The sequence below is a fragment of the Nymphaea colorata genome, chromosome 14 (assembly GCF_008831285.2).
Source record: "Nymphaea colorata isolate Beijing-Zhang1983 chromosome 14, ASM883128v2, whole genome shotgun sequence".
Classification (NCBI taxonomy): domain Eukaryota; kingdom Viridiplantae; phylum Streptophyta; class Magnoliopsida; order Nymphaeales; family Nymphaeaceae; genus Nymphaea; species Nymphaea colorata.
Genome location: NC_045151.1, coordinates 2,007,404 through 2,025,361, shown reverse-complemented (window position 1 = coordinate 2,025,361; position 17,958 = coordinate 2,007,404). Strand labels below are relative to the sequence as shown.

General features: G+C 39.4%; 2 protein-coding genes across 2 annotated transcripts; one reads left to right on the top strand and one right to left on the bottom strand.

The window, feature by feature from the left end:
- Window positions 1-265: 265 nt before the first annotated feature.
- Window positions 266-2,941, top strand: LOC116267804 (uncharacterized). The gene is made up of 4 exons (XM_031649716.2): window positions 266-772; window positions 921-1,035; window positions 1,168-1,282; window positions 1,719-2,941. The coding sequence occupies exons 1-4, from the start codon at window positions 672-674 to the stop codon at window positions 2,720-2,722; spliced, it is 1,335 nt and encodes a 444-aa protein (XP_031505576.1). The 5' UTR covers window positions 266-671; the 3' UTR covers window positions 2,723-2,941.
- Window positions 2,942-9,566: 6,625 nt separating this feature from the next.
- On the bottom strand, window positions 9,567-16,524 carry LOC116267624 (glucan endo-1,3-beta-glucosidase 14-like). The gene is made up of 3 exons (XM_031649479.2): window positions 15,872-16,524; window positions 14,340-15,379; window positions 9,567-9,915 (listed from the first exon to the last, which is right to left on the bottom strand). The coding sequence occupies exons 1-3, from the start codon at window positions 16,128-16,130 to the stop codon at window positions 9,850-9,852; spliced, it is 1,365 nt and encodes a 454-aa protein (XP_031505339.1). The 5' UTR covers window positions 16,131-16,524; the 3' UTR covers window positions 9,567-9,849.
- Between the last annotated feature and the right edge of the window lie 1,434 nt (window positions 16,525-17,958).

Genomic DNA, 17,958 nt, shown 5'->3' with positions numbered 1-17,958 from the left:
TAACAAGATGAAGATTTTTTTAATTTTTAACTTTCAATGTTTTTTTAGAACCCTGTGGAGCACAAGTTCTTATCAGCAGCTGCACTTCTGTAAAGTGTAAATCAGAGGCCTAGAGATTGCCGCAAAAAGAAAAAGCTGAACTTTTATAGCCGCGTCCTGGAGATTCTGAAAAAGTATATGGTTTTAACCGTAATTCTCTCTCTAATCCCCAGGAATTATTGTGCCTAGTGTAGCCTCGGTTGAGGGGACCCACGCTCTTACAGAGCTCGGCCTCGGCCTCCTACCCCTTCTGCCTCCTGCAATTCTGCACCTCTTCAGGCCCTCCTCCCATCTTTCTCTCTCTCTCTCTCTCTCTCTTCTGGTGAAAAATGGAGGCATCACAGGGATAATCACGCTCTTCCCACGACTCCCCAGGACATGAAAAGCTGAAAGTGAGAGACACAGAGAAGGGGGGAAGGAAAGCGAGCCCATCCGAATGGGAGTCCTTTCATGCTCACTTTAAGGCTTTGAGCATCTGGGCAAGAGGAAGAGGAAGAAGGAGAAGAAGAGGAAGAAGACGAAGCAGAAGACGAAAAAGAGGAAAGGGCAGCAATGGAGTAAGGAGGCCAACAGAATAGGAAATTGGGGGACGGACAGGAGGAGGAGACTATCCGCTTGGAGAAGAGGAGAAAATGCCGAGACCAGGACCAAGGCCGTATGAGTGCGTCAGGAGAGCTTGGCACAGTGATAGGCATCAACCCATGAGGGGTTCTCTCATTCAGGAACTGTTCAGGTTTATGGGCAATGCTTCCCGCCTCCTCCCCTCTCCCCTAATCCGATGCCTTCTTTTCTTCTATTTTCTTTTACTCCAGTCTTCCCGCTTCCCTGCAAAGCTTTTCTCCTTTGTGAAATGACGCCTGTGCTGCTTGTGGTGTTGCCAGGATGGTGAATGAGAGCCACAGCGAGGCCATCAGGAAGAACAAGGAATGGCAGGAAAAGCTCCCTGTTGTGGTACTGAAAGCAGAAGAAATCATGTACTCCAAAGCCAATTCAGAGGTAAACTTTCTACCTTTGTGACTATTATTACTATTATTTATGATGGTCTTTGGCTCTCTTGTATGTACCAACGACTTTGGGGAGATTCCCCGTTGGGATCATCTCGTGTGGGACTGGCTTCCTTGTTTTCAGGCCGAATATATGGATCTTACCACACTGTGGGAGAGAGCAAATGATGCCGTTGATACGATCATACGAAAGGACGATAGCGCCGAAGACGGCAAGTTTCTGCAACCTTGTATAGAAGGTAATTTGCCGCCTTTCAACTCCTTCCCTATTATTTCTCGTTGCTTCTGTAGTTCAATAGGGTTTTTGGGCTTTTGATGTTCCTTTTCCTTTTTGACACATTTCTCTTCTTTTGAGCTTCAACCTTAAACTTCCTTCAAACTGGGAATGGGTTCTTGTTTCGATGACTCTACTTAGGCTGCTTGAGGTCAAGAGTTCTTGTTATGGAACCTCGATCAACCAGGTTCTGTTGCCATGATTAACAATTTTTCTTTGTCTCAAACTAGGTTTTGTTAACTTTATCTGCATTCCAAGTACCAAGAAAGGTTTAGGCTGTTCTACTGTTAAGTATCTGTTGATGTTCCATCTATTTTGTAAATCAAATGATCCAGACAGAGTTTGAAAACTTATTCTTCTTCTGCTGCCTTTTTCTGTTTCTCCTCTCCCCCTTGCATTAGCTGCACTAAATCTTGGGTGCACCCCTAGAAGAGCTTCCCGGAGCCAGCGGCATAATTCAAGATGCTACCTGTCGTCCTCCACGCAACAAGATAATGGAACTTGTACTGCTACTGCATCAAAGGACCCTAAGAACTTAAGCTTTAACATGCCTTCCTTCTCCGTACCTCAACTTGGAAACTCGATTGTCAGTCCAAGGGGACCAAGACTTGTTCCGTATTACTTGCCCCAGTTCACACCTAGGCCGATTGGTTCCCCTATAAACCAGAGATACCCTTTGCCTGTTTCTGCTTCTCAGTATCCTTTTTGCTCGGAGACGGTACCTTTTTCCGTGGAGGATAAATCCTTCCTTCCACAAGGGACTTGCCCTTTATCATCTCGGGGACATGCATACCCTCTATATTTTGGTAATGCTTCAGCTGGGATGATGCATTTTAATGTTCCCAAGAAGCAGCTGCCGAAATGTAGCCCTGTAAATCTTCAACCATTTCATAACCAGACAATACCAGAAGCAAAAATACAACGAAGCATTCAAGTGCCAGAAGATGGCAATACTCATTTTGTTTCCACAAACAGAGGAAGCAAGGGAGCAACGCATGCTACGTTTGATCTTTCTTTGAGGCTGGGACCGGTGTCAAGTCACTGTCCAAGCTCAGAAAATCGCGGGGATGATGAGGTTGAAGACTTGGGCTCTATCAACTCCCGGGATGGAAAGAAGTATGCTGAATTCTCTCCACAGAAGAGTAGGTTGTGTAACTTGAACAATTTCTTCTCGGCTGAGGAAAGAGATAAGGAGCTCCCCTTTTTCCCTCTAAATGCAGTAGATGATGTTCTCGAGTCCTGCCCAAGCAGACGGTGTTTGGAAGGGGAAGTAGTAGCCGCTGAAGCATCCGTAGGAAAGCGCAAGTCACCTGCCGGTGATGGTTTCAGTGTTGATCACCTTTTCTGGAAACCGTTGATTTCCACTAATCAGCTTCAAGGAACAAAGAAGCCACATTTTTCTTGACTTGCTAACACCCCATGATCCTGCTAACATGGGGTAAATGTTCAAAGCGTGGTTGCTCTTCTGTTTCTTTGATCATATACGTGGGATTTATCCCATGGCTTTAAGGCTATGTATGTATGGTAGTTTCTTGTGGTCTGTTTTACAACTCCAAGGACCATCATCTTTTGTATTAATAGTGGTCCCTTATATGGAATCTATGATGCAGATTTCTGTGCCCAACTCACTCTTTTGTTTAGCATATCTAATCCAGACATATTGCATGGGGTAATTGCAGCATGTTAAGTGTTTCTTTCGTACCTGTTGTTCAGAACATATCCACATCAATTTTGGAAATAGATTGAGGGTTGAAATCATTCACGTGAATTGGGTTAATGGATCAATTTGAAATAGTTCTTTTCTGGAAAACAAGCCCTCATATTCATTTCTAAGAAAGTCATATGCAAGTTTGTAGAGGCAATTTTCCGTAAACATTGAATGTACTACCTCAAATGAGATTCAAACCATACTAGAAAGGAAGGGACTGGTAATGGAAGCTAACGCCGTCACGTACTTTATCTGTTACATCCTCAATAAATTCCTTCACATTTTGATCCATCTGCTTTGTTTGTGCATTTCCGTTTCCATATCTTTGATGTTGCAGTTGGCAATCGGTATCACCTCTTACAACACCCCCCTTGAAGCAGGCGGCTTTTGTGATACCTTTTATCATCATCTGTCGGTAAAAAGAAACACTAACCAATGCTTGTGATCACATTTAACTGTGCGCATCCCTTGCCCTCTTGCCACACCGGTGTTGAAGCACGCATTTGCTCAGCAAAACTTTCTCCTTCACTGTCCTCTATTTCTTGACTCAAGGTTTAGGACTTCATCTTGTCATTAAAGGAATATTGCTGTGCTGGAGTTGCAGCAACTTCATACAAGTGCCCAGGAAAAAAGTGGCTCTCAGAGGCATGCAAACACAGGAATTGGGCTGCAGGAGAAAGGTATTCTGATGATCGATAGGGCCATGTTAACCAGTTGGTATTGAAAGTAAATGAAAGAAGTCAATCATCGCCAGTGCCTGAACAGTTTGATAGGCGGTTCCGATTCAAAATCTACAGCTAGAAGGTTCTAGCCTCAGGGTTTTATGTTTATGCTGCTGGCCAAGCAACAAATTCTGCTGACTCATTGTAGCTTTCAAATGCAATGAATGAACATGGAAAAAGATGACCAATTTCTTCACATCAATTGAAACAACATAGGATTAAATACTTTCTCCCTTCCCTTGTTTCTTTTTCTGTTTGAAGGGTGCCCAAAGCAAGAAGCAGTGGCAGAGCCACATATAGGCAGTTACCCACACCAGCCCTATAAAAATACTTCATTTTTATATTGATGATGTAAAAGATTTGCTCATTTATGTATGGTGGTGCTTCTTAAGTGAGTGGGCTTTTAATTAGTGCCTCTAAACCCAAAATTTCTGGCTCCGCTATTGTTAAGAAGTTTTATGAGAAGGATAAAAGATTTGCTCATTTATATATGGTTGTGCTTCTTAAGGTGCGAGGGCTTTTAATTAGTGCCTCTCAACCCAAAATTTCTGGCTCCACCATTGTACCATTGTTATGAAGCCTCATAAGATGGGTAAAATGAGAGTGTTGAGACCTTATTGTCATTTCCTTCTCCCACCAAGATTTCTTTAAGAGGCTTAAATGCTCTTTATAGCTTGGACTTTCTTTCGTCATCAAATGCGGATCGCTGGGGCACCAGTTACTATAGAACTGTCAGCAAAACGTGTGGTGCAGGATTGATGCTAACTTTTGTACTTCCTGCAGCAAACAGCCACCTAGGGTTTTAGAACTCTGTAGAAAAATGTAAGGAGAAAAGAAGACAAGGAACAGAGAGGACAAAGAGTATCAATGCAAGATGAACAGATGGTAGCACGATCCTTTTTTCTTTATATTTGTAATTGTATTTCTGTCATCAAAATGAAAACAAGAAGGGTAAAGAATGTCTTTTCCATGCAGCTTGATTGATGCTTCGTCTGAAACTTGGAGAACTAAATCTGCTAGTGAATCTAGGAGCAGTATTGGTCCCCTGGAATCAAAATCTTGAGGACTTCTGGCAGTTTCATGAGGATTAATGTGGGCAGCCACAGATTAACTTCTCAACCTTCAAAATCTTCTACCCCACACAGAGCATGGTATAACCTGTCGGGCTGGTGGCGCAAAAAGGCTCATCGTGGCTAGTTTTAAGTCCTATGGGCGTCATGATCTTCTTGCCATATGAGGTGGAGTGTGGTATCAAGATCAAATACTTTGTCTCCTCATTAGTCACCGATGCAGCCCTAAATCTTGAAGCAAGAAGAAAAAAGGGAGGAGAGTTTGACTCTTATCCGGGCAGTGGATCATAATTCTCTCGCTCATTCATAGCCTTCACAGTCTTTTATTCACATCCTTGAACTGCGAACAGGCAACTGGATACACATTCTTAAAACTTAAGCATGTTTTGTTATTGTGAGTCATTTTGTAGAACATTCAAAAAATGTTATCACGGGATTTGGTTTTGAATGTATTTGGTGCAAATGTTGCCCGAATCGACTTGAAAACAACCATCCAAATTGAACGCGAATAATTGAATGGGGTCAAGACTTCAATCTTTGGGTGCAGCTCCCTTGGCATAACCTTCTAGAGATCTGCTTGATCTGGCTGTTAACTGGCCTGAATAAGTTGATTCGATCATGTGGCATATCCAATTGTGCCACATGTTATTTTAGTTGGTTTTTGTTAAATGTTTTCATTTATTTTTCTCGGAAAAATTAAAATTTCCTTGTTTTTTTGCTGATTTCCAACCAATTCAGCTGAATCACAGCCAGTTATATGAGATTCAAGTTGAATAATTCAAGAGTTTGATTGTAGCAATGTTGGGATTCCGCTGAAACAAGCTGGATGGGCTTACCTTTCTCTTATATTTTCAAAGTAGAAATATTTTTCATATATAAAATAAAACGCAAGAGGGACTTCCATATCAGTTCATCAAAAGCTGAAGATCGAGTTCGATATAGAAAGGAAGGAGCGAAGTGGAGAAAAAAAAGGCATGGCACACTTTGGGATACAAAATCTTCCAACATAGAGACATAGAAAAGATCACAATCTTGATTTAAATAGACTATGTTCTTAGTCTAAAGCAGCATCTGTAATATTAAGGGGCCATTTGGCATGAGGAATAGGGTGACATTGTTGCATGAATGTAACTCAATACTCAGGCTAGATTCATAAAAGACTCACAATATTCTTCAGCCAAACAGGCCCTAAGGGTTTGTTTGGTAAACGGTTCCTTTAATATGGCTCAAAGATTAGTGCACATTTATGGAAGACTTTAGGAAGTGTTTTATGAATATAATCTGTTTAATCAAATATAAAATTGAACTAAAAAATATATCACGCAAGGAAAACAATTAAGTTAAGGAAAATATGCACACTATTTAAAGGAATTACCTATAAGAAGGGAACACTTTTTGGCAAAAATCATTGATAAAGCTAAAAAGGACTTTTACACCACAATGAGTAATGGAAAAACATAGTTGAATCAAGTTGTCCTCTACCTGAACACTTTTTGAGAGGACTAACTTTGGTAGGTCTTTGTTTAACTAGAAATCCAGCCCAGCAGAGCTGGCTTATGAGGGAGCCGTGGGCGAGCTTTGACCGCAATCCAGTCAAATGCACCCAGTTTTAATGGGCACCAACCCAGATCAAGTATTGACTCTTGAACCAAGACAAAAATTGCCAACTATAGTAGCCTTCTCCTTGGGTAAAGCCTCTTTTAGAAAGAGAGAGAGAGGGAAAGAGAGAGAGAGAGAGAGAGAGAGGTAACAATAAGATTCATCCACATTAGCCCGAGCAGCAATCCACAACCCCACTAACTCAACACTCTTCAATGCCATCTACATAGAGCCTTCCAAAAATCAAACTCAGGACGTGAGTTTATAAACAACACCATAAAGAAGCTCAAACAACATAACCAGGAAATGTTAGGGAGCCAGAAATCTAGGTTTATATGGGGCACTTTAGCTAGCTAACCAGGTGAAGGGGGGGTCCTTAGGCATTCCCCTCCCAAGATGCCATTTGAGAAATAAATCTTTCCTAGAAGAGAATCGTACGAATCACTTTAATGTGCGGTAGTTATTTAAATGTAAAATTCAAGTCCTCCCCACATTTATTATCCCAACATAATGTTGAAGAGGTAGGACTCTAGTTATTCCGTTTAGATGATGAACAAGCAAAAGATACTCCTCCAATATCATATCCTCAATCTTGTAATGCAAGCTATCCTATCTTCCTTTTCACTCATACCAAATGATGGGTACTGCAACAGGTCGGGTTCCGAGGAGCTCACCTTCATCACCAATAAATTTCTGAATCAATTCTTCCTATATGTTAATATCTTGCTTGTGTCTCTGTCCTTATTAAAAGAAAAATGTTAATATCTTGCTTGTGTCATCCCTTCCATAAGTTTGAAATGATGAATTGTAACCATCTTGTTGCTCAAATTTAAATGTACCTATGATAATGACACCATGTTAAAAAACAGAAGGCAGAATCCTCACCCTCCCTTTTTCCACATGTTTTTTGGGTCCATGGCTACTTTGGTGCCTGAGATACGGTTAATGCAACTTTAGCACGACAACACACTCTACCTCCATAAAGCATAATGCTCATGGGAAGCAAGAGGGACATTTTCAAATGCTAGAGATCCGCCTACATGTGGTTATCTAATTAACCTTAGAGACGGTCTCTCCTATGAAGGGATGAAGAAAGGGGAAGACTTCGGCCTTCACTCGAGCGGTGAGATGTCTGTGCACTCACCCAAAACCTTGGGCATGGTCGGCCAGTAAAGTTAGAGGAGGGAAACTTTTTGCTTGGAACTACCATCATCCCATGCTTTGAAGCAATTTGGCTTGGAATCTGCATGTAGCTAACTTTTTTGCTTGCTGTTGAAGCTTTCCACCTGATGATGGTAACCCTTGACTCCATAGCTTTTACTGAATGGAAAAGGTCTATAGGGCGGTTGGTACCCAGTCAATGTACATAGCCCTCTGTCCAAGTTCTTCTAAGCGAGTGGGACTTCTATTTTTATTTTGTACATCTCTTCTTACTTTGGCCATAAAGGGAAGGGGCTTGCCTTGCAGGTGGCTTATAGAACTAAAGCTTTTAATAAGATATAACATGTACTCTCGAATTTCTTTCACTTGAAAGTAGGGCATGAGAGTATTTCTTGTTGTTGAACTATAATCTTTCATAACAATGACTTTTTATATTGTAGTAATCTGGTACACAATAATATTATATATACATGACAAAGGATTAGTGGAAAAGAAAACCAGCTGTAAAAGGGAACAGGCGAGAGAGAGAGAGAAAAAAAAAAGAGTAGAAAAAAACCAGCCTAAAAATGGAATTTTTTGAACTCATTCCCTTTGTATGTGTGTAGCCATTATAACCGTTCTTTGGAATTAATTACTTATGAAACTTAGCATCCCTACCATAGTAACACTCTTTGCATTTCTTCCTTATAATATTGAAGTGTTCACCCTTGAGAGCCTTTGTAATTGCAGAACAGGATTAAGAAAACGAGTGATAAGAAAAAGAACATAAGTAATTTAATTGAGTGGAACTAGAGAATAAAGAAAAAAGCTTTTCCAGTACCATTGAGCCAGGGGCAGAGCCAGAATTTTTTTCAGGGACGGGTCGGCAGTCCGACCTCTAGATCCGAGTAGGACCAAACTGAATTCTAATACAAAAAATACATTACGTAATTAAAAAATATTATTTTTTTTTAATGTAAAAAAAAAAAATCATTGGCTGGGGTGGGGCTAGGCGGCCCCCCCTCCCTTGCCCCTGCATTGAGCCAAACCTGCCTTTTCTCTGTGTATAAGTAAAATCCTTTCATACGCTGTAAAATTTTCATTTTCATGCTTTATTTATATATAATTAATTAATTAATTAATTAATTAATATGTCGAGTCAAGTAGCTCACTAATAGCTTATTCAATTAAGAAGCATAAGGAAGCAAAGATTGGAGTAATACACCTGTTCTTGCTCGAGTTACTAGTTTTGAACAGCTGGTTCATTATTCAACTCATTAGCTGGTTGAACTAAAATGAGACAAGCGTGACACGAACTGAATCGAAATCCAGCCAAGGTATGAGCTACTTGGTTTAATTAATTCCCGGCCTTGCAATTGGTCGTCTCATATTAAATGCTTGCTGACCTTTAAATCTGCGGCTGGGAGAAACCTTGGGCCAAACAGCTACATCGTTATCATCGTCACATCATCTTCATCTTCTAAATTGTTACCTACCCATTAAACCGACATCATCGACCATTAAAATAAAGCAGAAGATCACACATTACAGAAGGCTCAGGCTTGGTTTTTATCTTTTCCGACAGCAATTTTTCAACCCTGTGCTTTAACATACACTAAAAAATCAGCGGCATGCTTTTATTTTTTTCCTCGTAGACTCGTAGTTTTGCATTATGCAGATGTGCCAAGATGATGAATCAGGTGCAGCGACTCACGATCCCTAGTCAGACACCAGAGCTGTCCTTGCTACTCTATTTTTAGTTATTTGCATTTTACTGCCACTCTCAAGAGCGTTCAGGACTGAAATTTTTTTCCCAAAAATTAAATTGCAACAAAGGAGCTTGTGGTTTAGCACGCCGGGACTGGTACCCCTCTCTTCCAGAGACAGGTGAACAGAAACAATTACAGGAAAATGGCTGCCACAAGCATTTGTTCTGCTCAACCATGTGGGCTATCCAGTGCAATTTCAAATTCATCCGTTCATTTGGTTTAGGAGTTTGTTGGAGAAGAAGAAGAAGAAGCAGAGAGGTATTATACAGAATCTATCACAAAATAATTGAGAAATAAATACAGCTTTGTCCTATCTGTATACACTTGCCACCCCTGAATGAAAATAGGCACCCTCCGAGAGGCATGTATATAATGTATATATACTGTCCTGCCACAAGGTACATTAAATCTGAGAAGATAAAAAATGAACTGAAGATGTAGACGTCCAATCGATCCTGAAGTCCGCCAGCAATTCTTTTTCTTGGTGGCAGAATGTGCCGGAGATTCACTTAAAAGGCATCCAATCACAACACCAGTAGCAACACCAGAGCACTCGCCAACAAGGCTCCCAAGTATGAAGCGGTCCAACTCTGCATGTGCATTTTCATCAAGAAAATATTACAGCCATCCAAAACAAGAGGCATAAAAATGAATATATATATATATATATAAACAATGCGGTTTCGCTCGCACCACAGACCCCATCCTAACAGAAACCCAAACCATACAAAGTAAAATGAAGCTTGAACTGATTAATCCACCACTTCTCATGATCCACAAGGATGTAGATTTTTCATATTTAAGATTAAGAGAGTGCAGATATGCTTCAACTGGGAAAGACAAGAGAAGATCAGAAGCAAGGATGGTAAGATGGTGATGTTCTTGAAGGAGACTGCTAGTCATGTTTGCAAGAGCACTAAAAAAGTTATAGGGGAGTTATTTGTTGTAGTATATGTATACAATTTTGCTCCTATAAAAAATCCAAACTGCCAATGGTAAACCATATGCTCCTTTATGAAGCATCTTGTGTACATATTAAAAGTTTTTGAACTTGAGCTAAACCACAAATAAATACTCGTGGTGATAAACCAAACAAAGCCATCATCAGCAGCAACCAAAAAACAAAGAAAAATCTAATAAGCAGTTGCTATACGCTCCTCAAAACAGATGAGACTGTCACAAACTATCACCAGATGAATGGCAAACACTTAAATACACTCTTATACATCATCTACTAGAAACTGAGCTTTTCAGAGGGTTAACACTCTGTTTCCAGGAGCCGGCCATGTCGACAAGATGAGACAGTAGAAAACTTTAAGCAGATCACAAGCAAAAGAGGTGTCACACACAGAAGAGGCACTGTCACTTGGCATGGCTCAACCCCCTGCATAAGCCAAAGCAGGCGTAGCCCTGGGGGGTGGGACCATTAGAGTACTAGCCTCAGGGTTTTACGTTTCTGGGAAAGCAACAAGATCACTTGGCTTTGTGTGCGATTTCCTCGAGTCAGAAATATATACATATATATAGGTATCATTTGTATTTATTTAACAATGAGGAAAACCACCAAGTTTCACCAATGTAGAAGCACTGGGTACCCCTCTCTTGCCCATCAACTGTTTTACACACAACGCATCTAAAGTTTATAATCAATGTATTAAAATTCTGATAATTATGGTGCATAAACGTAAACCAAGTAATGACAAACAGGAAACAATCAATTACGCCAAAAAAGAAAAGGCAAGCAAGATAGAAATATGGTGACAAAGTTTTCATTATCAAAAGTGAGACAATATTTAGAAATATTAACCAGGGAAAGTGTAATGTATAAATTGTTTATGAACATGAGCTACTGAATGACTGAGTTCACATCATCAACCGCATTGAGTCTATATTCAGATCAATGTTCATGGCTGACTGCATGTGGCACGATTGATCATGAGCCACACCCACACCGGTGCAGGTCCAGCAACCTCCTTGAAGAGTCCATATCACATTCTCGATAGACCCAAGCACTCGCAAGCAGGTAACTGACCCCCTTGAACTTGAAGGGCCTTAATATGATAACCTACCTAGTCATCTGTGTGGAGACATTAGAGGGTGTTCGTCACCAGGACAGAGGTATAGAGACACCAGACAGAGACACGTAACTGCTGCATATTGCATAAGTGTTTGTGGTGCATGTACTAATAGTTTCAAATTTTGCCAAAAAATATTTTCAGACACCCTCCCATCTCTGATGATTTCCAGATGGTGAGGAAAAATAATCAAACCCCTACACCTAGAGCCTTACTATGCCGCTTCATCTGTGATTGAAATTGCATGCTTCCAATTTCTTCAGATGACCATCATTGCCATGAGAATACTTTAGACCCATAGAAAAAACAGGTGGATCCGTTTCGGACCTTCAGTACTATGTTTGATTTTTCATACTCATGGTACAAAAAATTTCAGAACCGCACAAATGCTAGATATCAAACAGACATGCACCATGAGTAAGAATAATATAAGAAGCAACATGCTAACTGTAGAACAAAAAGCGACTGTCCTACAGGCAAAGGGACGTAAGCACAACACAAGATGCCTAACTGCACTGCTTCTTTTGTTCACTAATTGTCATACTTTAGCATAACAATTCAAACTAAAATGATTGATAGAGAATTGAACCAAATCTAGCATCTAGAAAAGGCAGGACACTATGATGATGTCTATAATAGAAATAAAAGAGATTCTGATTAGTTAATGCACAAAGCCAGGATCTTTGAAGAAGCAAAAGTTCAAACTAAAAAAATTTCAACTTCAGGTTCCGCAAAAAATATATTAAAAGAGTCAAAAGAGTTACAGTCCGTGTGCATGCGCATCTTTGACAAAATACAAGGTGCTACAGAATTGATGCTAAGACATGTATCCGTCATACTTCCATAGAAGTCATATTTGGATATAGAATATGTAATTTCAAACACAGAATTTTGAAAATTACGATTTGTCGTTCAAAATTTTAAGACCTCATAAGACATCACAATCACATTATTTATATCATGTCTCCTACAAAGACATGTCTTATCACCTGAACCTCGATAGAAAGCACCCTATCATTAATGCAGATAAATTTGGCAACAATATTTACTCATATATGCATGTCTTATCACCTGAACCTCGATAGAAAAACTTGATTAACTAGAGTTTCCAGATTGATCCTTGAGCAATTGAAAATTTACTTAAACACTGCTATTACATGACTAGAAAATTCATTTCTACTCAAAGATCATGCATATCCTGTTTGAAAGGTTTTTAACCGACCAGACTTTGGAAAGCAAACAAAACTAAAAGTGGTTTCTCCACAACAATGTTATAACTTTAATATATATTAGAAATTTAGAAAATGACCCATCCATAAGGACAAGCTATTAAATACACAAGGTAAAAAAACTTCAAGAACAGATCTAAAGATTAAGTTAAAACATTGACTTAATCTTGAATTTATTCGAACTTTTACGAATTTGTGATCCTTTGAATTTTAAAGTCATATTTTGCATAAATTTTCAAAAATAATACGTGTGTGTAGTAAAACAACAAGCATAATTATAGTTTAGTAATATATATAATTTTTCCACATTCACAAATATAGTTCTCGGGTTTTTAGAGGTGAGGTTCTTCTTGGGTATTATAAAAGAAACTTGTTTTCTTGGGAAAAAAGGAACTTAGGAGCTCAGAAAATTGAAAAATATGCAAAAAGCAGTAAAAACAATCATGACATTACGAGATTTTCTATGCATATTCCTACAAAAACATTAATAACAATTTAAAATAATTTATTAAAATGTTAGAAGATATAAAAGACATTAAGCTCTACAAAAAATGATTTTGAAACAAATTTGCAGATATGTTACAATATTATTGTGATGATTTTGTGAGCAATTGAAACCTGCAAGAATTTCCTTCTTTCCATTTTACTTTTCTTGGGTGATATTACCACATTATTATTAAAATAATAATGAGTTCTATTTTCTCATTATTTGGAAAACTACCAAAATTTTAGCATTCCATTTATTTAATTGTTAAAATAAGAAAAACAACTTAAGCTATATTTAATATTTTAATTTCAACTAGCACTATCTGAACCAGAGAGCAGCACGAGAGAGAGAGAGAGTTGTGTGATTGGATATGCAAAGTTATATTTTTTCACAAATGTCCACTTTTTTGCTCTATTTTACAAGGAAAATCGAACAGTTCGCTGAGTTTATGATGCAAATACGTCTTCCTAAAGGTATGCTTCGTGTCAGGGGTATTTTCGTTCAAAAATGTTTAAGGCAGATGACTTCTAATCCACAAAGTTTCTACTGAGAAATTTACAATTGCAGTTCATTTATGTTAAGACTGCTTTTGATTTAGATCTAATAAGTAGTAAGATACACAGACAAGCACACATGCATAGATATATATAGAGTTCATCCAGTCCCATTTATAAATACTCATGTGCTTTCCCTATCTGCACATGCACCATTCCAAAGTATAGCAGGAACCCACATTTTCATGGCCTACATATCCATGACTGGACATGCTACACTTATGCTGGTAGATAAATGCGCCCAACTTTCTGCTTAAATCCGTAATTATCAGAAAACAAATAAAGTTGAAGAAAATGAAAGGAAAGAACTTTTCAAATGAGATGCATCTAATTTTCACAGATGCTCAAGTTATGCTCCCGGACCTCAACTTAGCACTATTGGATTTGGCTCAAGTTACGTTTCAGAAACTCCGACCTCTAATTTACAATCATAACAACATTCAAGAAAAGTAGCAACTAATGAAAATGAGCAGGCCAGCTAGACAGGTAATCTGCATTATAGTATTATACTAGAATCCCAGTAGAAGCTATTACCCACGCTGCCCAGGTAACCAACAAAAAAGGAAGTTCCTGTCAATTAAATGGCAGAAACTCATACTTACTCTACTGCAAACGTCTGAGAGAAAAAAGGAGCCGTGCGGGCTAACGTTTTAAAAGCAAGCAACATACCTTTAAAGATAGCAAAGATGAGGAGGCGGATGAAGGCTTCAACCCAGTAAATCCGATATTATAAGAAATGCTGCCATCAGGTTTGAACAGACCAAAGTTCCTTTCAGAGGTTGGCCCAGGCTTTGAATCTTCGTTGAATAAAGCGAATATATATGCCTTCACCACCCTCTTTGGCCGATATGGTGTCCCTTTCTTTTTGGCAAGCCTCTTCCTTAGGTTGAAGTTATAGGTCCTTGCATTCTCAAGCGTGGCACCAGCTTCATCAGCATCCCCCTTGGATGCCCAACCAGTCTCCGATATGCGGACTTCCATGTCCCCATAGCCAGCAGCTTCCAATGCAAAATAAGCAGCATCAATCTGTGCATCAAACATGTTATCATAGTGCAGATTTGACTTCCCGTCGTAAACCCCTGCATTTGACTTGAATAGTGCATAATTAATGTTGATATTCGATGGATCAGACTTGTAGGCAAGAAATGGATAGGCATTGACGTAGAAGGGAGCTCCTGTCTTGGAGAAGAAGGCTAACAGGGGCTTCATATATTGAATTACATCATCTCTGAAGGTGCAGGATGAAGGAGGAAAGGATGATGCAAAGACTGCCTCAGAATGCGGCGTCCAGACCTGAATGGTGCCAGTTAGCTGAAGCCTGCTGATGGCATTGTATACATTCTTAACAGCAGGGAGGAGAACCTCTGCAAGCTCCGAATCACTTCCACCCAAGATTTCATTTCCTACCGCTATTCCAACGATATGGGTATCAGGCAGGAAGGTCTGCACGTTCTCTTTGATCCAAGTCATGGCACTGTCTTCGTTCACACTCATATCTTTCAGGTACTCATTCGCCACGCCGACTACAATCTCAAGCCCAGACTTGCTGAATGCCTTGAGAACATCATGATTGGCGTCGTAAATCCTTACGTTCTTTATCCTGTTGGCCTTGAGAAGAGTCACCACGCTTTCAGGAGCAGGCAAGTTATCGGCTACTCTACCATAGTTTATTCCAAAAGTTCCAGTAAAGGCGTTCACCTTCAGAGTGCCTGAATGACGAAAATCGAAGGAAAAAGGTCAAAAGGAAGAAGAAGATTGTTGCAGAAAAAAGGATCATATTACGTTCCAATTCAAACAATTCATGCCAGCCATTCTGTAGAAAGAAGCCACCAAGTTATGTTTCCAAAGTGGGTATCTCAAAGAAATTTAGCGACAAAATTGATCAACCCAAGAAAACAGCTCAGGATGGATGAACGGAAGAAACCCAACTATGAACTAAAGAAACCGAGCAAGAGAGACCAATTTTTTTGCACCCCAATTGATGTGCAGCAGAGGAACGCACAAGAAGGAGGAGAAGATGGAAACTACAAATTCAAACCGGCTCTCGTTCAACGACTAGATAGCTCTAAAAAATGAAAGAGAAGATCCCACCAAAAGAGAAAGGCACGAAAGAAGAAAAGAAATAAGAACAAAAAGAAAAGACTTGCCGATGGAGACATTCAAAATCAAATCAATGACTGCTATGGCATGCACACACGCACCTGAAGAGAAAACAAACAGAAGGAGGAGGAGGAGGAAGAGGCGGTGGTGGTGGAGGCGGAGGAGGGCGGAGAGGAGAAAGAACTCCATCGCAAGGCGGAAGGAGCGGAAGATGTCGCTCCAAAATCCGGGAAGAAAAACACCGGGCGAGGAAACCTTAAAGGAGGACGATTCCAATCGTATTGGAATCGACGATGATGGGTATGTTGGTGGTGATAAGCCTCCGTCGTCTCCAACACTCCATGTTTCTTCCCCAACCATGCCATAGACAGATTCTCCCTGGCCTTCCAACCCCCACTTCCCTTCCCCTCTTTCCCCCTTCGTTCCCCTTCTTCCAAACACCAGCCAAACCCCAAGCCCCTCCTCAAGGCAAAAGAAAGTAAGCCAAGGAAGCAAAGTCGGTGCCCGGAATCTATTCCGTCACTCTCCAGAAAGTTAACTCCTTCCCCACATCACCCTTTTCCGGGAAAATGCTTTTCTTCCACCAGCCGGAATTTCCCCCATTCGAAAAACCAACTTCTCCCTTCCTTTCTTTTGCCTGTTCTACTCATCGCAGTTCTCTCTCAGCTCATTTTCTTCGCCCCTCCGAAGAGAGAGAGACAGAGGTCTATATCAACAGTCTACACGCTTGAGCCATCGACATAGAAGAGCGGGAGTTCCTGCAATAGAGACCAAGGGCCATCAGCACATGAATCGTTGAAAATTTTCATGTAGGTCCAATACTTTCATAATAATTTAAAAATACCACCTTTATGTTTCTGATTTAAAAAAGTACATGCTTCAGTCTTAAAGTAAGTAAAAGGTTAACAACATGGTATCCACCCAAACAAGATCCAATTATCCAAAGACCCTTTATTCCTTCTGCTTCTAAGGTTTTGGTTTTAGACTGGATCAAGTCGAATAAGCAAAGAAATTAACAACCTAAGATCTGAAGACCTCTCTCTTTTTATTCTTGTTGTTTTCAGGGTTTTGAGCTGTATCGAGTAGAATACAATACACCATTCAAATTAGATTGTATCAAGTCGAATAAGCAAAAGATTAACAATTTAAGATCCGAAGACCCTACTCTATTATTCCTATTGTTTTCGAGGTTTTGAGCTGTGTCGAGTAGAGTACAATACACCATTCAAATTATCAAGTGAATAAGCAAGAAATTAACAACTTAAGATCCAAAAATCCCTCTCTTTTATTATTGTTGATTTTGGGGTTTTGAGCTGCGTTGAGTAGAATACAATACACCATTCAAATTAGACCACAGTATCAAGTCAAATAAGCAAGAGATTAACAACTTAAGATCCGAAGACCCCTCTCTTTTATTTTTGTTGTTTTTGGGGTTTTAAGTTGCGTCAAGTAGAGTACAATACACCATTCAAATTATCAAGTAAATAAGCAAGATATTAACAACTTAAGATCCAAAGACCTCTTTCTTTTATTATTGTTGTTTTCGGGGTTTTGAGCTGTGTGGAATAAAATGTAATACACCATTCAAATTAGACTGTATCAAGTCGAATAAACAAGAGATTAACAACTTAAAATCGAAGACCCTCTCTTTTATTCTTGTTGTTTTTGGGGTTTTGAGTGCGTAAAATAGAGTACAATACAAAATTCAAATTAAAGTAGTCATTCTATTATTTTTTTTATTGTTTGAAAGAATAACACCCATTAAGCGGTGCACCTTTTATATACGTTGTTTGACTGACCTTTACTTTTAACTCTTAAATGATCTTAAATTAAGATCTGACCTTATCGTTTTACTTCAACCCCCTATATGAATTTGTGGTAAAATGGTAGAACTACAAGTGAAAGTTTCTCTGAATAGACTAAAAAGTATGAAGTCGTGACCGCAGACATCATGCGACTCGGAGTCGGAAGTCCACGTCACCCCAATATTTTCCAAAAAAAAGAACAAATAATAAAAAAATTGCATCCGAGCACTTTTATAATCTTAAATTTTCCTCTATATTCTCTGCAACACGTGAAATTTGGGTTTCATTTGAACGGCAGCCCATTTAAAAAATGTATAAAGGTTGCAGTTTTTACACTCGAAAAAGAAATCGAAAAGGTTTTATTTTACGACTTTATGAAGAAA